The sequence below is a fragment of the Peromyscus californicus genome, unplaced genomic scaffold (assembly GCF_007827085.1).
Source record: "Peromyscus californicus insignis strain IS unplaced genomic scaffold, ASM782708v3 Scaffold_5__1_contigs__length_169319896, whole genome shotgun sequence".
Classification (NCBI taxonomy): Eukaryota; Metazoa; Chordata; class Mammalia; order Rodentia; family Cricetidae; genus Peromyscus; species Peromyscus californicus.
The window spans coordinates 19964497-19980686 of NW_026294573.1; the positions used below are offsets into that span (position 1 = coordinate 19964497).

The following is a 16190-nucleotide window of genomic DNA, read 5'->3' on the forward strand; positions in this document are numbered from 1 at the left end:
TTTTTTTAAAGGAGAGGTGAGATAAGGACAGAGGGCCCGTGGGCCGGCCGAAAAGGCGCCGCGCCCTCGGGGGGGCCCCCCTCTTCCCCGGGGCGAGCCCGGCCCGCAGAGTCGGCTCCGCCCCGCGCCGCCCGCGCCGCGCCTTCCTCGTCCTCGCGGCCGCCGGGAGCCCGGGAGCCGCCACCATGGGCCGGGCCCGCCCCGCCGCGCGCCGCCCGCACAGCCCGGACCCCGCCGCGCAGCCCGCGCCTCCCCGCAGCCGCGTCCGCGCCCTGGCGCTGCTGCTCGGAGCCCTGGTGGCCGCCGTGGCCGCCGCCGCCGCCGCCCGGGCCTGCGCGCTCCTCGCCGACGCCCAGGCGGCCGCGCGGCAGGTCGGCGGGGACCGGAGGGGGACGGTGCACGGGGCTGCCGGGGACAGTGGCTGCAGGCGGAGGCGCAGAGGGAAGCTCTGCCCCGGATCCGGGAAGGGGGACTGGGGAGGCCGGAGGGGACCATGGCCAGGGCAGGGTAAAGTAGGATCGGGCCTCTGGAAGGAGAGGGAGGGCACCCAGAGTAGACAATGGATGAAGGCGTGGATGTGAGGCAGGGACCAGCCGCGACTGGAAAGGGGACAAGGAACTCTGTTGAGCTGTTTGAACATATGGGCTGGCAAGTATGGAGGGGACTCTGGAAGAGGATGGCAGGAGCTACTGTATCCGGAAGCAGCTGCCCGCTCCGGGACCGGGAGAGGGGACATTGGGGCCTAACAGGGCCTGTCAGCTCAGCCCCTTCCTCCCAAACAGGAATCGGCATTGAAGGTTCTGGGGACAGATGGCCTCTTTCTCTTTTCCTCGCTGGACACTGACCAGGATATGTACATCAGCCCAGAAGAGTTCAAACCCATTGCAGAGAAACTGACAGGTACCAGAGAAGCTGGGCACTCACGGGGCGCACATATCACGTCGGGTTCCCCTACCCCACCCCACCTCCACCACTTTCTGACTGGTGGGTGCACCCAAGCGCATTTCAATCGTGATTGTGATTGGTAACACTAACATTCCTTCACCACCTTCCCTGCCACATCATCAGGAGATGGGAGATACTTCAGGAGATGGAGACACCCGCCTGCCAGGCTAGAAGGCAGAGAACCAGGTTAGACCTGGCCATCAGATGGCAGGGCTCTGCCCTGGCTGGCGGGGCTGAGGATTCAGAGGCTGTGTGCAGTGGCCAGTCTGCAGAGTCAGAAAGCGGGAACCCCAGCTGTTTCCACTGCCCTATGGCACAGCTCCTGGGTGCTGTGCGATTCTTTGCTCCTACCAGCCGGTGCTGCCCAGGTGCAACTGTTAATTTTCTCAAAATGAAAGAGCAGGGTGATCTGAGTCCCAAATCAGTTATAAAGTGCTTGTCCCCACCCAGGTTGTGTGTCGGTGCACTTGTGAGTGTGGGTGCCCGAGTGATGGTCAGAGGACAGCCTGGGTCGGTTGTCAAGTGTCAGTGGGCGGTGTCTTCCACCCTTTGAGGCGGAGTCTCGTTAGCCTGGAACTTCTCCACTTATGCCAGGCCGGTGACCAGCAAGCAGCCAGGATTCTATCGTCTCCACCTCCCCTCTCATAGTGCTGGGATTAGAGGCACGCACGACTCTGCCTGACTTTTTACATGGGTTCTGGAGATCTGAATTCATGCTTTATCAAGTGAGCCATCTCCCTAGCTGCCACTGTCACGCCCCCACCCCCAACCTTTGGAGCTAGTGGAGATTGAACACAGAGCTTTGCTTCTGCTACTCAAATGTTTTACCACTCGGCTAAGCTGTATAGCACAAGCAGGCTTCCTGCCTCCTCCCCAGTTTCCTCTTTTGTCCTCAAACTTAGGATCTTAGGCACCCAGCTGGGCGCCAGCTGGTTGTGGAAGCCTGTCCGTGGGTGAGAGGCAGGGAAGAGGAAAGCAGTTACTTTCAAGGGCAGGTATGATAGAGCATCATGGACTTACCAGCTTTCAGGGATAGGTGTGAAGGATCACTTGCTGGCCCAGGGTCCTGTGGTCACTGCTAGAGGAGGATGGTCAGGTGAAAATGCAAATTTTTTTATGTGTTTGCATGTATGTCTGTCTGCATGTATGTGCACCCTATGAGTGAAATACCCACAGAGGCCAGAAGAGGGCATCGGATCCCCAGGAGCTGGAGTTACAGTTGTGAGCCACCATGTGGGTGCTGGACATTGAACCAGGTCTTCTGGGAGGGCAGCCAGTGTTCCTAACCACCAAGCCATCTCTCCAGCCCCATCTATTTGGAAATAGAGTCTCACTAAGCTGGCCTTCAGCTCACTATAGAGTCCAGGCTAGTCTTGAACTTTGGATTCCTCTGCCTCAGCTTTTCAAGTAGCTGGGATCATAGGTCTGTGCCACCATGTCCAGTTATTTTTGTTGTTTTGTTTTTGAGACAGGGTCTCTACAATAGTAACAACAAACGCTTGGACCACCAAGGCCCAGTTCTTAATAATTAAATCACTAAAATCATTCAGTATGCGAGGCAAACATCATAACCCTCCCTTCCTTTCTCTGATGTTGCTGTTTTAAAATTCTACTGGCCGGAGGTGGTGATACATACCTATAATCCCTGCATTCAGGAGGCAGAGAGGGAATAGTACCACAAATTTAAGCCAGCCTGATCTATATAGCACATTCCAGGCCAGCCTAAGACTTGTCTCAAATAGATAAGTAACAGCAAAGGTTTTACTACATTGACTTACAGATAGAGAAATAACAACGATCATATAAATATTGTTTATTATTAGTGCATATGCACACATGCACACATGTGTGTGCCACAGCACACACCTGGAAGCCAGAGGACAAGTTTTGGAAGTTGGCTCTCTTCCTTGAGGCAGAGCCTCTCTTTTCTTTTTTATTTATTTATTTATTTTTGGATTTTAGAGACAGTTTCTCTATGTAGCCCTGGCTGTCCTAGAACTCACTCTGTAGATCTGGCTAGCCTCGAACTCACAGAGATCCGCCTGGCTCTGCCTCCCTGTGCTGGGATTAAAGGCATGCGCCCCCGCTGCCCGGCTGAGGCCAAGCCTCTCTAATTTCTGTTGTACAGTTCATGTTCTGGAGATAGAACTCAGGTCAGGCTTATGTGGCAGGTGCCCAGTACTTACTCACCCAGTCTCGCTGAGCCATCTCTCCAGTCCAAGAGTGATCTTTTGAACAGGGCTGCTGTGGACTGGTAATTAAAAGGGCAGTTTCCTGAGTCTAACCCCTAGAGGTTCCACTCGGTAGGCAGAGGTAGGCTCTGAGCAGCTGTGGTGTGAGGAGGGAGCCTGGGTACTTCTATGGTTGATAGGTGCCTATGATGTGCCCCATTCGGCTTGGCTAGTCACCAGTGCCGCCAAGTGCCGGGCATTGTCTCTTCATCTGTTCTTGGGAGCCTGTAGGATAGAGCTACCATGTTTCATTCTGTCACAGACGACCATTCTGTCATTGCTTTGGAAGTTGGTTTTCCTCCCCTTAACCCTGGATTGTGGCTCCATCCGCATGGGAAATATGAGGAGTTTTGCATCTCCCTATGAGAGAGCTTGAGAGAAGTTAGCCAGCCCTAAACTCCTCATGCAGGGAGGCTAAACCATCCAGAAGAGCAGAGAGAAGCAGGTCAAGTCTCCGCCCACCGATGCTCATTCAGTGACATCGTAGCCTGATGCATCTTGCTTTTCTTTTTGCTAAGATTCCCTTGAATGAGTCCCTCACAGTCCCCTAAGATCCAGAAGAAGGTCATAACTAATCATGAATTCAGAGTGACACAGGCCCAGCTTTGCGTTCTGACTCCCTCCTTGCCTAGCATACTAGGCAATGGGGACGTGACTTTGTCTCCACTTATTTGCAAAATGGAATTGCTAATAACATCATCTGCTCCTGGGCTCCACTGAAAGGAGAATCCCGTGCATGACATTTGTCACTTTGGTGACTGTTAGTTATTAGCCCTGTCCCAAGCCTAGCTCCCTCATCACAGGCATCCTGAGAGAAGTGAGGCCTGGCGCCTGAGCAGGGCCTCTTCAGCCACCTCTGTCCCACAGGGTCAGTTCCTGTGGCCAGCTACGAGGAGGAGGAGCTGCACCATGACCCCAGCGAGGAGACTCTCACCATAGAAGCTCGATTCCAGCCTCTGCTCACAGAGACCATGACCAAAAGCAAAGATGGCTTCCTAGGGGTGAGTTGGGCACGGGAGGGACCCGTTGTCAAAACTGCCTGTGTACACTTGCTCCTGAGGACAGGCCTGTGCCCGCTTCCTCTTCCTCCCCCATGCCAGTCTCCCACAGTGTGCCCACTGCATCCAAGAAGCTGAGCTTGCTTTCCAGTTCAGTCTGGTGGGAGAACCGGAGGGAGCTGCCAGAGCCTCTCCCTACACAGGGAAGTCTGGGAGAGCTTCCTGGCAGAGGTGACACCTGACAGAGGAGTCCCCCGGGACAAACTGGTGGGCTGGAGCAAAGAGCTAGAGGCATGGAGCCCTGATGATGGGCACTTTCTGTCTGTCTGTTTCCTGGGCACCTAGCCAACTCCTGGCCTGTGGCAGGAGCTCCGTCAAACGCCAGTGACCTGGATGCACAGTGCAGCATCTGGCCAGACTATGGGGAGGACGAGCCCCTGAAGGAGAGGAGGGAGAGGCAGACAGGTGCTTGTGTTACCAGTTTCTTCCCAGCTCAAGGCCCTGAGGACACAGTGAGCCCATTGCAGGGTCGTGCCCCCCCCTCCCTGCTCCTGCTGGCTGTCCCCTCTCCTAAATCCCCTGGGGTTCCTTCCTAATCGCTGAGGTTGCTTCCCACCTCCTTGCCTGCTGTCTCTCTGCCACGAGCAGCCATTGTTGTATGCCCAGCCCGTACCTGCTCAGCAGAGCCCCGCTTCTGCATGAGCAAGAGCCTGTGGCAGACGGTGGCAGGCAGGCCAGAGGGCAAGTGTGGCTGGCCCAGGGCCCGTGAGTGGCATGCCGGCTAACAGGGCAGCGAGAGAAGAGACTAGATTGCTGAGGGTCTCTGTTTGACTTTTAGCCTTCGCTTTACAGAAGCCAAATTCCTCAGTGGGTTGGTTGTGGAATCAGTTTTGTGCTCTCCAGGCTGGGGGTGGGGTGCAAGCAGACCAGTTCCTGGAGTGGGTAGAGGCAGGGGGATGGATGGAGGGAACATCCCGGAGGATACAGAGGGGAAAGAGCAGGGTGTGGCTGCTGATGGGACGTGGGGAGCGGAGCGGGTGACTCAAACTCCTGGCTGGGGACCGGTGCTTGGTGGACTGTTTGCCCAAGTAGGGGCTATAAGAAGAAAGAGAATATCAACACTTGGGACACAACACATTGAGGTGGCCGGGGCATGTCAGGGGGCAGTTCTGTAAGTGGGAACATACATGAGTGGAGGAGGGGTTAGCTGTGACGGCCCTGCCCAACAGAAAGCTCTCAGAGAGTGGCGGGATAGGACCCAGGGGGACCTCTGTACTCAGGGAGGTAGGGCAGTGCCCCAACCCCACCCTAGGGCAGAACCCTTCCTCTGGCAATGCCCTGTGGGGTTGGCCAGCCTGTGAGCAGGACCAATAGGCAGGCAGCTCAGCTTGGCCCTCCTTTGAGAACCTGCCTGTTAGATTCATCTGGAGGGGAGCTCCTGGACCATTCTCCTGCGGCTGCCTCCCTCTGAGCCTGGCTCTTGCCACTGTGGAGGGAGAGGGAGAGAAGGAGGGGCCTGTTGCCCAGCGAGGATCGGCAGTTTCCCAGTGGTCCAGATCCCAGGGGTGTGGTGGCCCTTCTGTCCTGGTAATGATGCTTCAAGGGGTACAAATCCTGTCTGAACCGGTAATATCAGAGGAGCTACAGATGGCGGGGCTGTAACGAGGGGCCACATGTTCAGGGTCCTGCTCCTGAGCTCCGTGGCACATGGGGATAGCCCTGTACCTGCTAACTGACCTCTTCTGCCACACACACTCCTCAGGGGAAGGCCTTGCCCGGGGGCCAAACACGATGGGGCAGGTGACTTGAGGCAGGGCCTTCTCTGGGGGTGACCTTCCTTCCTCTTCCCTGGGACTCTGCTCTTAACTCTGGAGTTTTCTGAATTTTTCACTTCCCTCCGTCATCAGACTCAACAGCAAACCCAAACTCTGGTCAGCTGTGGTTGGGGGGAGGCAAGACCGCCTGAGGGAGCCAGGCAGCCTGGGGCAGGGCCTGGCACCCGGGACTGGTTGAAGGCTTGTGTAGATGATGGGGGTGGGATCTTGGTGAAGCCAGAGCTCAACCATCCTGTTCTAGGCCAGGTGGCACCTCCAGCTACTCAGCTGCGCACCCTGAGTAAGCGGCCCTGGCCTGGCCTGGACCGGGAAAGCCACTGAAGCCGGCCGGGGCAGGGTGTGTGTGACATGAGCTTCTCTCGGGCAGGACAGTGCTAAGATTGTGGCCATCTCTGAGGCACGACCCTCCCCATGCCCCCTCTGCTGTCCCAGCCTATGGTCTGGCTGGGCTCGGGGGACACAGACCTAGAGTGCTGGTTTCCCTGTGCCCAGGTCTCCCGCCTCGCTCTATCAGGCCTCCGCAACTGGACCACTGCAGCCTTACCCACCGCGGTGTTTGCTGCCCGCCACTTCCGGCCCTTCCTGCCCCCTCCAGGTCAGGAGCTGGGCCAGCCCTGGTGGATTATCCCTGGAGAGCTGAGTGTCTTCACAGGCTATTTGTCCAACAACCGCTTCTACCCACCGCCGCCCAAGGACAAGGAGGTAAGGACAGCACAGGGAGACGCAGTCCCCACCTGGCCCTAGCTCATGAGTGGCCCTTCCTAGCCGAACCTGGACCCCAGCACCAGGAGTCCCTCCCCTTCGATCTCCCTCCCTCTGGGCCTCCGCTTACAGATCCAGGCCCCAGGGTCCGACAAGCCAGCCAGGGTCTCACTGCTGTCTCTAGGTCATCATCCACCGGCTCTTGAGCATGTTTCATCCCCGGCCCTTCGTGAAGACCCGCTTCGCCCCTCAGGGCACTGTGGCCTGCCTAACGGCCATCAGCGACTCCCACTACACTGTGATGTTCCGGTGAGTGTCCCGATGCTTGGAAGGGTAGGAGGAGGCCTCGCCCTTGACCCCCAACTTTACCGCCTCCTTCCGTATAGGCACAGGCTTTCTGGGCCCCAGTTTCCTCAGTGCGTCAGGGGAGTAATGGCTTCCCTAGAGGGCACACAGTTTGGTGAGAGGTGTCTGGAACTTTGCGTAGCCCTGAACTGCAACTGGTGGGTGGCGAGGGTGGTATCATTCACACAGTTCCAGAATACAGGGCACACACACACACACACACACACACACACACACACACATGTGCGCGCATTTTTACGCCCCTACCCTGGAGAAGGATGTTGGGGGTGGGGGTCAGGGCCAGGTTTCCAGGGAAGGCAGCACAGAGACTGGGCCTTCAGGAATAGTGGCATCCCCTGCTTTCTCCCTGTCCCCGATCCCACAGGCGTTGGGCCAAGGCTCCCTAGGCTCTGGGAAACATTGGGAGGGGTCCGGGCTTAGCAAACCCCGTTCCCCACAGGATCCACGCCGAGTTCCAGCTCAGTGAGCCTCCTGATTTCCCCTTCTGGTTCTCACCCGGCCAGTTCACCGGCCATATCATCCTGTCCAAAGATGCTACACACATCCGTGACTTCAGGCTGTTCGTGCCCAATCACAGGTAGGAGCTGGCCCTGGCGCAGCCTCAGCCCCCTGCTACTGCATTCTGCTACTGTTAGTTATCCAGTTCCCTGAGCTCAGACATCAAGGGGCCCAGAGACCCTTGAGCCTTTTCCCTTGGTCCCCAGCACCACCTCTTGGGAGGAACTTGTTGCTGACCAAGAGGAGGCAGCGTGCGGTAGCTAAGGGGTCCCACTGTCTTCTCACAAACATCTCCAGGCATCCCCTCCATCTCTGGGGAAGCCGAGTTTGCAGATGGAGGCCCTAGAGCCCCAGGCCCCCTGGGGTCTTCTCTGTTGTCCTGTAGCTGCTCGCAGGCCCTCCCGGAAGCTAGTGTCTCTTGTCCTCCTAAGACAGCCCGACCTGGCCTACTTGTGACGCCTAAGGGAAGGTTAGAAGCTGGGCAGGGCCCATGGGAGTCCAGGAGACTTCCCAGAGAGGTGACATCTAGCCCAAGCCCTTGGGGAGTGCAGGAAGTGGCCCATGGAAAGGCTGGAGGGAAGGTGGTCACCACAGAGTCTTGGTGGGACTTCTAGGACAGCCCTGTGCCAGCTACTTGCCTGTTTGGGTCAGCCCCATCAGCAGATCAGGAAACTGAGGGGGTGTGTGGAGGGTGGGGATGGCTTCAGTCGAGTCTTCCCAGATAGCAAGTGGAGTTTTAGCAGACCCATGAGAATCTGTGCAAGGCTGGCACCTGAGCTGGGAGTCCTGAGGCCCCCATTCAAAACTTGCTCTTGGTAGCAATGGGCACCTGATCTCGTGAGTTTTGCCCAATGGGGCAGAGGCTGGCCTCAGTGTACCTGTTTCCATGTCCTGGACTGAATAACACAGGAGGTAGATGACCAGACAAGATCTATTGCTTCTGGGCCTGTGTCTAAGAACCAGGCCACAGGGATAGGTCTGAGGGTATTCTGTCACGCGCACAGACTGTTGCTTGGCGGTCCTGGGGCTCCCCCGTGTGGCAGACCTTCAGATTGCACTGACCAAGCCAGACTTCTGCTGTCCTCTGTAGGCAAGAGCCAGCCCGGGAGGTTCTTCCAGGGACCTTAGCACCAACATGGTTCTTACTGCTGCCTCTTCCTGTGCCCTACGGTGAGGCACTGGCCACCTCTCTGCTGTATGTGGGTCATGTTATGAGAGCCCTTGTGAACTGTCCAGGCCTGGCCCAGGCTCTGCTGTCAAAATCCCAGTGACACCCAATGGAGTCTCAGTATCTCCAGCTGTTAACAGGACAACTGCTTGCATTATGCCAGATGGCACCTGACGTGTGACTAACGGGCTTTGATGGTGATGTTGTTCCACCCTGGCATCCCCAGATCCCTGAATGTGGACATGGAGTGGCTGTATGGGGCCAGTGAGACCAGCAACATGGAGGTGGACATCGGCTACATACCCCAGGTGAACACTCAGGTGCCCCTACCCAAATATATGCAGCTGCAAGGCCTTGCCCTGAGCCCCGTCTCCCCACTTCTGCAGAGGAGACCATCCCTGAAGGTTTCTCAGGGCCTCTCTCTGAGATACCCCTCACCACTGACTTCCGGCCCAGATGGAGCTGGAGGCCAGGGGCCCCTCAGTGCCCTCTGTGATCCTGGATGAGGATGGCGACATGATTGACAGTCACCTGCCCTCGGGAGAACCCCTCCAGTTTGTGTTTGAGGAGATCAAGTGGCACCAGGAGCTGAGCTGGGAGGAAGCTGCCCGGCGCCTGGAGGTGGCCATGTACCCCTTTAAGAAGGTGAGATGGGGCACGAAGGCCAGGATGAGGCTCCATGAGGCTGTGGTCTAGTTATGGGCGCTGTACCGGAACAATGGGGCTCAGGGCCAGCTTTGGCATTGGACTCCTCCCTGGTACTCTAAACTTGGAGAAGGGTCACGCCATGCCTCTTCACACACACACACACACACACACACACACACACACACACATGCAAATGGATAAATAATACATACTTTACATGCATAGCCCCAAACAGGACCTCACTACTCAGTAGCTTCTGTCTTGGTCTGACCACAGGTCAACTACCTGCCCTTCACGGAAGCCTTTGACCGGGCCAAGGCCGAGAACAAACTTGTGCATTCCATCTTGCTGTGGGGGGCCCTGGACGACCAGTCCTGCTGAGGTGAGGAAACCCCCTGGTCGACTCTAAGGGAAAGTGGGGCGCTTCATACCCTATGGATGGGGTACAAACAGGACTTGGAGCCGTAAGGACCTGGGCCACCTAGGACTGGGTCCCAGGGGAGGTTTGCTGTGCTTGGGCTGAGCCTAGAAGATGACACTAAGTGTAGAAGAAAAGGCCAAGCAGATGTGTTCACATTTGGCCATTTTGGTTCAGTGGCCTTGACCAAGCAACTTCCCCTCCGGGCCCGTTTTCTCGGCAGTGAGATGGGCAGAGTGTCCCGACTCCCGAGTCATGACCCTGGGTGTCAATGTATCTTGTACTCTGTCAAGTAAAAATCTCCAAGTGAGAGAGGAAACAGTGCCAGAAGCTGGGCTTGGGTTTCTTATCCAGAATGTTCACCAAAGACCTTCTGGAAAGTTCTCTGGGTGTCCAATAGAGTTCAAAGGTTGTAGCAGGAATCTTAAAAAGTTCTTATTAATAAAATCAAACCTGAGGCCAGTTATTGGGGTGACTGCCGGAGCTTGGCGGAACCCGGAGACTCTGAGGGATCAGTAGAGGTTTGTTGCATGATGGGATGAGGAGGGTTTGGGGTAGAAAGTGCCTGTGTAAAGGCCCTAGAGACCGATAAGTGGGACTGCGGTATGTCACTGTCAACACGCTCCTGGCTACCCCAGCCTCGGCCCAGGATGCCAGGATGTTCATGTTGGTCCCACCGCCCCTTCATGGAGCAACTGCTCCTTGGGGGGCTGTTCTTGGCTTTTTTATTTGTGTCATTTCTTGAGATAAAGTCTCACTCAGTGGCCCGAGCTAGCCTATAACTCACTCACCACATAATCCAGGCTGGCCTTCAATTCATAGTAATCCTCCTGCCTCAGCCTCCTGAGTGCTAGGATACAGGCGTGTGCCACCACTCCTGGATAGTATGTACTCTTTCAACCTGTTATTTCTCCTGGGTGCAGAGACATTCTGCAGCCCACAGGTTTACCCAAACTGAGATCGTTGCTGTGAAATGGGGTTACTCACCCTTGGCCTTGTCCTGAACAGGTTCAGGGCGGACTCTCCGGGAGACCGTCCTGGAAAGCCCGCCCATCCTCACCCTCCTCAATGAGAGCTTCATCAGTACCTGGTCCCTGGTAAAGGAACTGGAAGACCTGCAGGTGAGCAAGGGGCCCGGGGGAGCAGCCTATGGAGTCCCCAAGACAGCACTAGGCCCAGGTACTAGGAAATGTCATTGTCCCCACAGGTCCAGCAGGAGAACCCACTCCACAGGCAGCTGGCGGGCTTGCATCTGGAGAAGTACAGCTTCCCTGTGGAGATGATGATCTGCCTGCCCAATGGCACCGTGGTGGGTCCAGGGAACAGGGAGCAGCGGGCAGGGACAAGAGAGGTGGTCTCCTCCTTAGCTCATCTCAGCTGGTCTGAGGCTGTTATCTCTATCGCTGGCATAGGGATCCTGAGCAGGAGACTTCAGAGGCACTTTGGCAGCTGGGGGGCGGTTATAGCAAGGTACTTAGTACAGCAACAGCGTCAACATGTCCCCAAGGGAACCTTGCCAGTTCAGTGGACAAAACATGGCCCAAGGGAAGGTTCCCTGGACCACTGTAGCCAGGGAGGAAGAATAGAGAGGAATAGAGGAGGGCCTGGCCTGAGCCAGTGTTTCAGATCCCCCTCTCCCTGCAGGCTGCTCAGAGGGCCTGGCATCAGGTCACAGCAGCTTTGGAAAATGTGCCCATTTTCAGACTAGTAGAGCAAGGCTCCGACTCTGAGCAGCTGCCCAGTCTTCAGTCTCAGTGCTACCGGAGTGGGAAGACAGAGTGACAGGAGGGTGGTGGGCTGGCTAGCCTTTAGGGGGCGGTGACCAGGAGCAGGAGCTGGGGCTGGATGGAGGGGAAGGGACAGGGTGCAGGAGGCTTCTGCTGGCCCAGGCTCAGGTGAGAAAAGCCCCTGGAAGTGTTGGGGAGGAAAGGCCTGAAGGAACAGTCAGGTGGCTCATATGTGTTCTGGCTCCTACCCCTTGGAGCCTACCCTGAGGTCCTGAAGACAAGGAGACAGGATTTGGGGGACTCTTGACTGGCAGGCATCTCACATCTCCATAGTCCCCTCATCCGTGCCTCACATATGTGTCCGCTCACTGCATACCCACTCCACCAAGCTCTACAGAGAGGCAAGGACACGATGGCATTCGGGCCGAAGTAGAGAGACTCTAAGGACACACACTGAGCACTGGACATTTGGATAGGTGTTCAGGGGTCATGAGAACAGGAGAGAGAGAGGCCATTTGGGAGGCACAGGAGTAGAGGAAAAGGTGGTATTGAAAGGTGGATTTTCTGCTTAGTGGGTGAAGCGGGGAGGCACTCCCTCAGTAGAGGGCTACATGGGAGCTGAGGAAGAAGGACACAGCCTCGCCTGGGCAGCTCTAGCCAGTGTGATCACCCTCAGTGTGATAGCTGGTGATGAGATGGCCTGGGCAGATGTGGCCTCTGGCTTCCCCAGTTCTTCTCACCCAGTCCTTCTCCCAGGTCCACCACATCAACGCCAACTACTTCCTGGACATCACCTCCATGAAGCCTGAAGACATGGAGAAGAACGTCTTCAGCTTCTCATCTACCTTTGAGGACCCATCTACAGCCACCTACATGCAGTTCCTGAGGGAGGGACTCCGGCGTGGCCTGCCCCTCCTCCAGCCCTAGGGTGCCTAGAGTCCTTGAGAAAATGGACCTGGTGAGAACCTGGCAGACAGATTCCACACGCCCTGGAGCCACAGTGCCCTCCATCCATTTCACCCTAGAAATGGTCCCCACCTCATCCCCAGGCTGCCCAGAGAGGTCCAAGATCAACTGAGGTGGCTCCCTTCAGTTAGCCTGAATGATGGCGGATAGATGAAGAGGCCTATGATAGTAGCATACCACCATCAGCTCTTTCCTACTCATCTGGCTCCGAAAACTTCAAGTCCCCCCAAACAGGGTCGGGGTGATCTCCCTGGACCTTCCACACAGTGATATGGTTCAGGGCCTTCGCGTGAAGAAGGACTAAGCTGGAAAGACAGACTGCCCCTTCCTTCTTGGCTCCCCTCTCAAGCCAAAGGAATCTAAGAACTTGGCCCTAGGGCCAGGCTGCCAGCCCTATGCCTGTTTGGAGCCTTCTATCCTGACCATCCCCCAGGCAACTTTCTGTGCCCAGTGCCCCCAGCTTGGGGGTCATTGTCAGCTGGAGACAGCCGTGGGAACCTGTGCACGGACCCCTTCTGCAGAAGTGGAGACCATACTGCCACCCTCCAGAGCACTTAACCTGATGACCCAAGCCCAGTCCTGTTTGGGGAGTTGGAGAAGTTCACTGTGAAGTAGGTTGTACTTCAGCAATGGGGTTCTGGGGGTAGGGTAGCCCTACTGCCTGCCCCTAGCAACAGGTTCCTGACAGGACTTTTGGAGCCAGTGTCCCCACGACACCTCCCACCTGAGCCTGCTCCATAGAAGTGTAGCCCGGCCAAAGAACAGGCTCCCCACAGGCAGCACTATCCAGGCCCCCAGGGTCCTGCAGACAAACGCATTTGCCACTCTGTGGTCACTGGGTCCCCTTGGCTACTCTTAGGGACTTGGTCCACATCCTGAACCATTGACCATGACCAGTCTTTTTTATGCACACAGAAAGGTGTTTTTATATGAATTTTCTCACAGTTTATAGATATTTTTTAAGAATCTGAATGCTGAGGAGAAAGAAGGTGGGCAATGGCCTCCCCCAGCAGCAGCCGCATGATGGCTGGGTCTGAAATCCCAAATGGATCCAGCCTGATGTTCTCGCAGTTGCACGTGGGGGGATATGCCCATCTCCCTTCCCTTCCACCTTTTCACAAGTAGTCTTCTAAGGATCAGTGTTTCCCCGGCTCCGTCCTGCGCTTCACACTCCCAAGAACTGCCTGATCGCAATCGCATTAAGGCCTTCTTGACACCACCCGGTTCCCTGTGTGCCCAGGTCTTTCCCCTGCCCCACCAGGGGCTCAGTCTTCACCCTAGCAGAGGAGGAAGGCTGGTAGCCAGCCGTTCCCTGAGCCCGGCTCCCCTGCCTGCTGCTCATGAGTCACCCCCTGAGACCACCTCACAGTCTGAGACGCCCTGCAAGGATCGCACACGTTTTCTCATGTAGTTCTCACTGCAAACCAGTGAAGTGGAAAATCGCCCCTATTTTCAGACCAAGACACTCGAGTCCTAGGAAAGCAGAGTGAATCAAACCACATGACTCCATGGGTTGTGTCTTGGTTTTGGGGGTGCCTTGATTGATACAGCACCCCTGCTCATTTCTCCGTGGTGGGAAGGAAATCCTTTAAAATCATGACGACTCCTGCAGGTTGTGGTGGTGCATGCTTTTAGTCCTAGCACTAAGGAGACAGAGGCAGGTGGCTCTCTGTGAGTTCAAGGCCAGCCTGGACTACAGAGCAAGTTCCAGGACAGGCTCCAAAGCCACACTGTCTCAAAAAAACAAAACAAGATCATGACTCATGATCTGACCAAACAGAGCAGGTGCCAATAGCTGCCAGGTTCTGTCCTGAGAGGCAGTTCTTCCATGAGCCCCACAAAGATGGAGGGCACCTGAGCACTTCACAATGCCTCTGCTGTCTTGTAGGCATGGTGCATGTGTGCCACCCAGCCTCCAAAGGGGGCCAGAGTGGACACCACAGTGAGCAATTCTGGTCCTATGTGAAGTACCGGTTGCAGGGGCTTTCTGAGTCTTCACCTGATGCCTCTGCACATCCCCAGCTGCCATCTGGTCACTCCTCTGCCTCTTTCTCCCCCCATGCCCCCATTAAAGCATGTCCTGTAATAAAATTGGAGAGTCCAAGGAAACTTGCTGCTTCTTCTTTGAGCAGGATGCTCAGTTTCTGTCCTTCCGAAGTCTGAATGCTGCCCCTGTTGGGAGATGGGCAAGGATGGGCACATTTGAGCTGGACTGTCTTTGGAGCCTTGTCTGTGAGCAGAGGACTTGAGTGACTTGCCTAAGGTAAGTCTGTAAAGACAGAATGATAAAATACACCAAGTAATCTGGAACTTTGTGTTGAGAACGGTCCTGAAGTTAAACTGTTGTCTTAGAAGCTGAGCCTATGACAGGCATTAGGTGATTAGAGGAGGAAAGCCCCTGTAGGGGACAGCCCACTGGGTAAAGGGGCTTGCCCCCAAGACAACCTGAGTTCAGTCTCTGAATCTCACGTGGCTGAGACAACCGATTTCTAGTTGTCTTTTGACCTCCACATGGGCACCATAGTGCATACACATGGTGGGGAGGGTGGAAGGAAGGGAAGACCTGTGAAAAGAAGGCTTGAGTCAGAAGAGGGCAAGGAAAAACTGCAGAACCAGAGGGCGTCAACGCCTAGCCTTCCAGAGAAGGGTTCTGGACTAAACCCCTCTGCACAGCCAAACCAGTCTTTTGTGCTTGTATCACTTTGACTAGCATGGTGAGGTGAAGTCAGTTTCCAGGTTAGGGGTTGATTAAACCACTTGCATATCTTATGGGGACCAGAGCAAAATGAAGTGCAAGAAAAATGTAAGAAACGTTTAGTTGGGTGCTACGGAGTGGTGCCTTTGTCACTGATGTGACAGTGATAGCCTACAATCGAAGGAACTGAGAAATTCCTGTTCTCCACAACTTGAATGGTGCCCCATCTGTGTTTAGATGTAAATGTTTACAATTGTGATACAACTGCCCTGGGATTCAGCACAGTAGTAGCTGTGCGGGTTTACAGCCTGAAGCAATAGGCTATACCAATTTCCCTAGGTGTGTAGTACTCTGCTTTATGTAGGTGTGTGTTAGTACACTCTATAATGTTTGTATAACTCAGTCACCTAAGGACACGTTCCTCGGAGAGCACCTTGTCTTCAACAACGGATAACTGTAATTTCAAGGGGACAACAATAGAGAAATAAAGCATGTATGGGCGTAGTAAGGCAGATCTGGGCGTAGTGCCCATTGTGACTGCATCGGGCTGTCCACCCACGAAGCCAACAGATTTGTCCCTGGCAGATGGGGATTGCAGGCTTTGGGACCAAGGGAAGGCAGCTGGTGAGTCAAGCAAAGCCATGTACTGAGGGCAGAGAATGAAGTGTCCCATTAACTGGATGCCATGGAGATTAGCGAAGTGAGCTTGTGAGCTTGGAAGGAGTCTCCTGGGTTCATCAATCCAACCCTCTAATCCACAAACAGAATTATGCTGCATGGGTGTGTACGTGTATGCATGTGCGTGAGACAGCGAGCTTTTAAATAGAAGAAAGCTACTCCGAAGCACTGGAGGGCGTGCGTCAAAGGCGAAAACAGCCATTTTTGCTGGGGGCCGTGTCAGGGAACCATGAAATGGGACGAGAGTCCAGTTTAGTCAAGAATGCCAAGACGAGGTTTCGGAGACTTGCAGCAATAGTAGGGGCGACACTAACT

At 55.4% G+C, this 16190-nt stretch overlaps 1 protein-coding gene across 1 annotated transcript; it reads left to right on the plus strand.

Annotated features, from left to right (window-relative positions):
- The first annotated feature begins 185 nt into the window (after positions 1–185).
- Selenon (selenoprotein N) lies at positions 186–14611 on the plus strand. The gene is made up of 12 exons (XM_052716023.1): positions 186–371; positions 783–900; positions 4044–4177; positions 6502–6711; positions 6896–7020; positions 7517–7654; positions 8970–9051; positions 9200–9388; positions 9668–9773; positions 10818–10930; positions 11017–11118; positions 12293–14611. Exons 1-12 carry the CDS (start codon positions 186–188, stop codon positions 12461–12463), a joined length of 1674 nt encoding a protein of 557 aa, XP_052571983.1. The 3' UTR covers positions 12464–14611.
- Positions 14612–16190: the final 1579 nt, after the last annotated feature.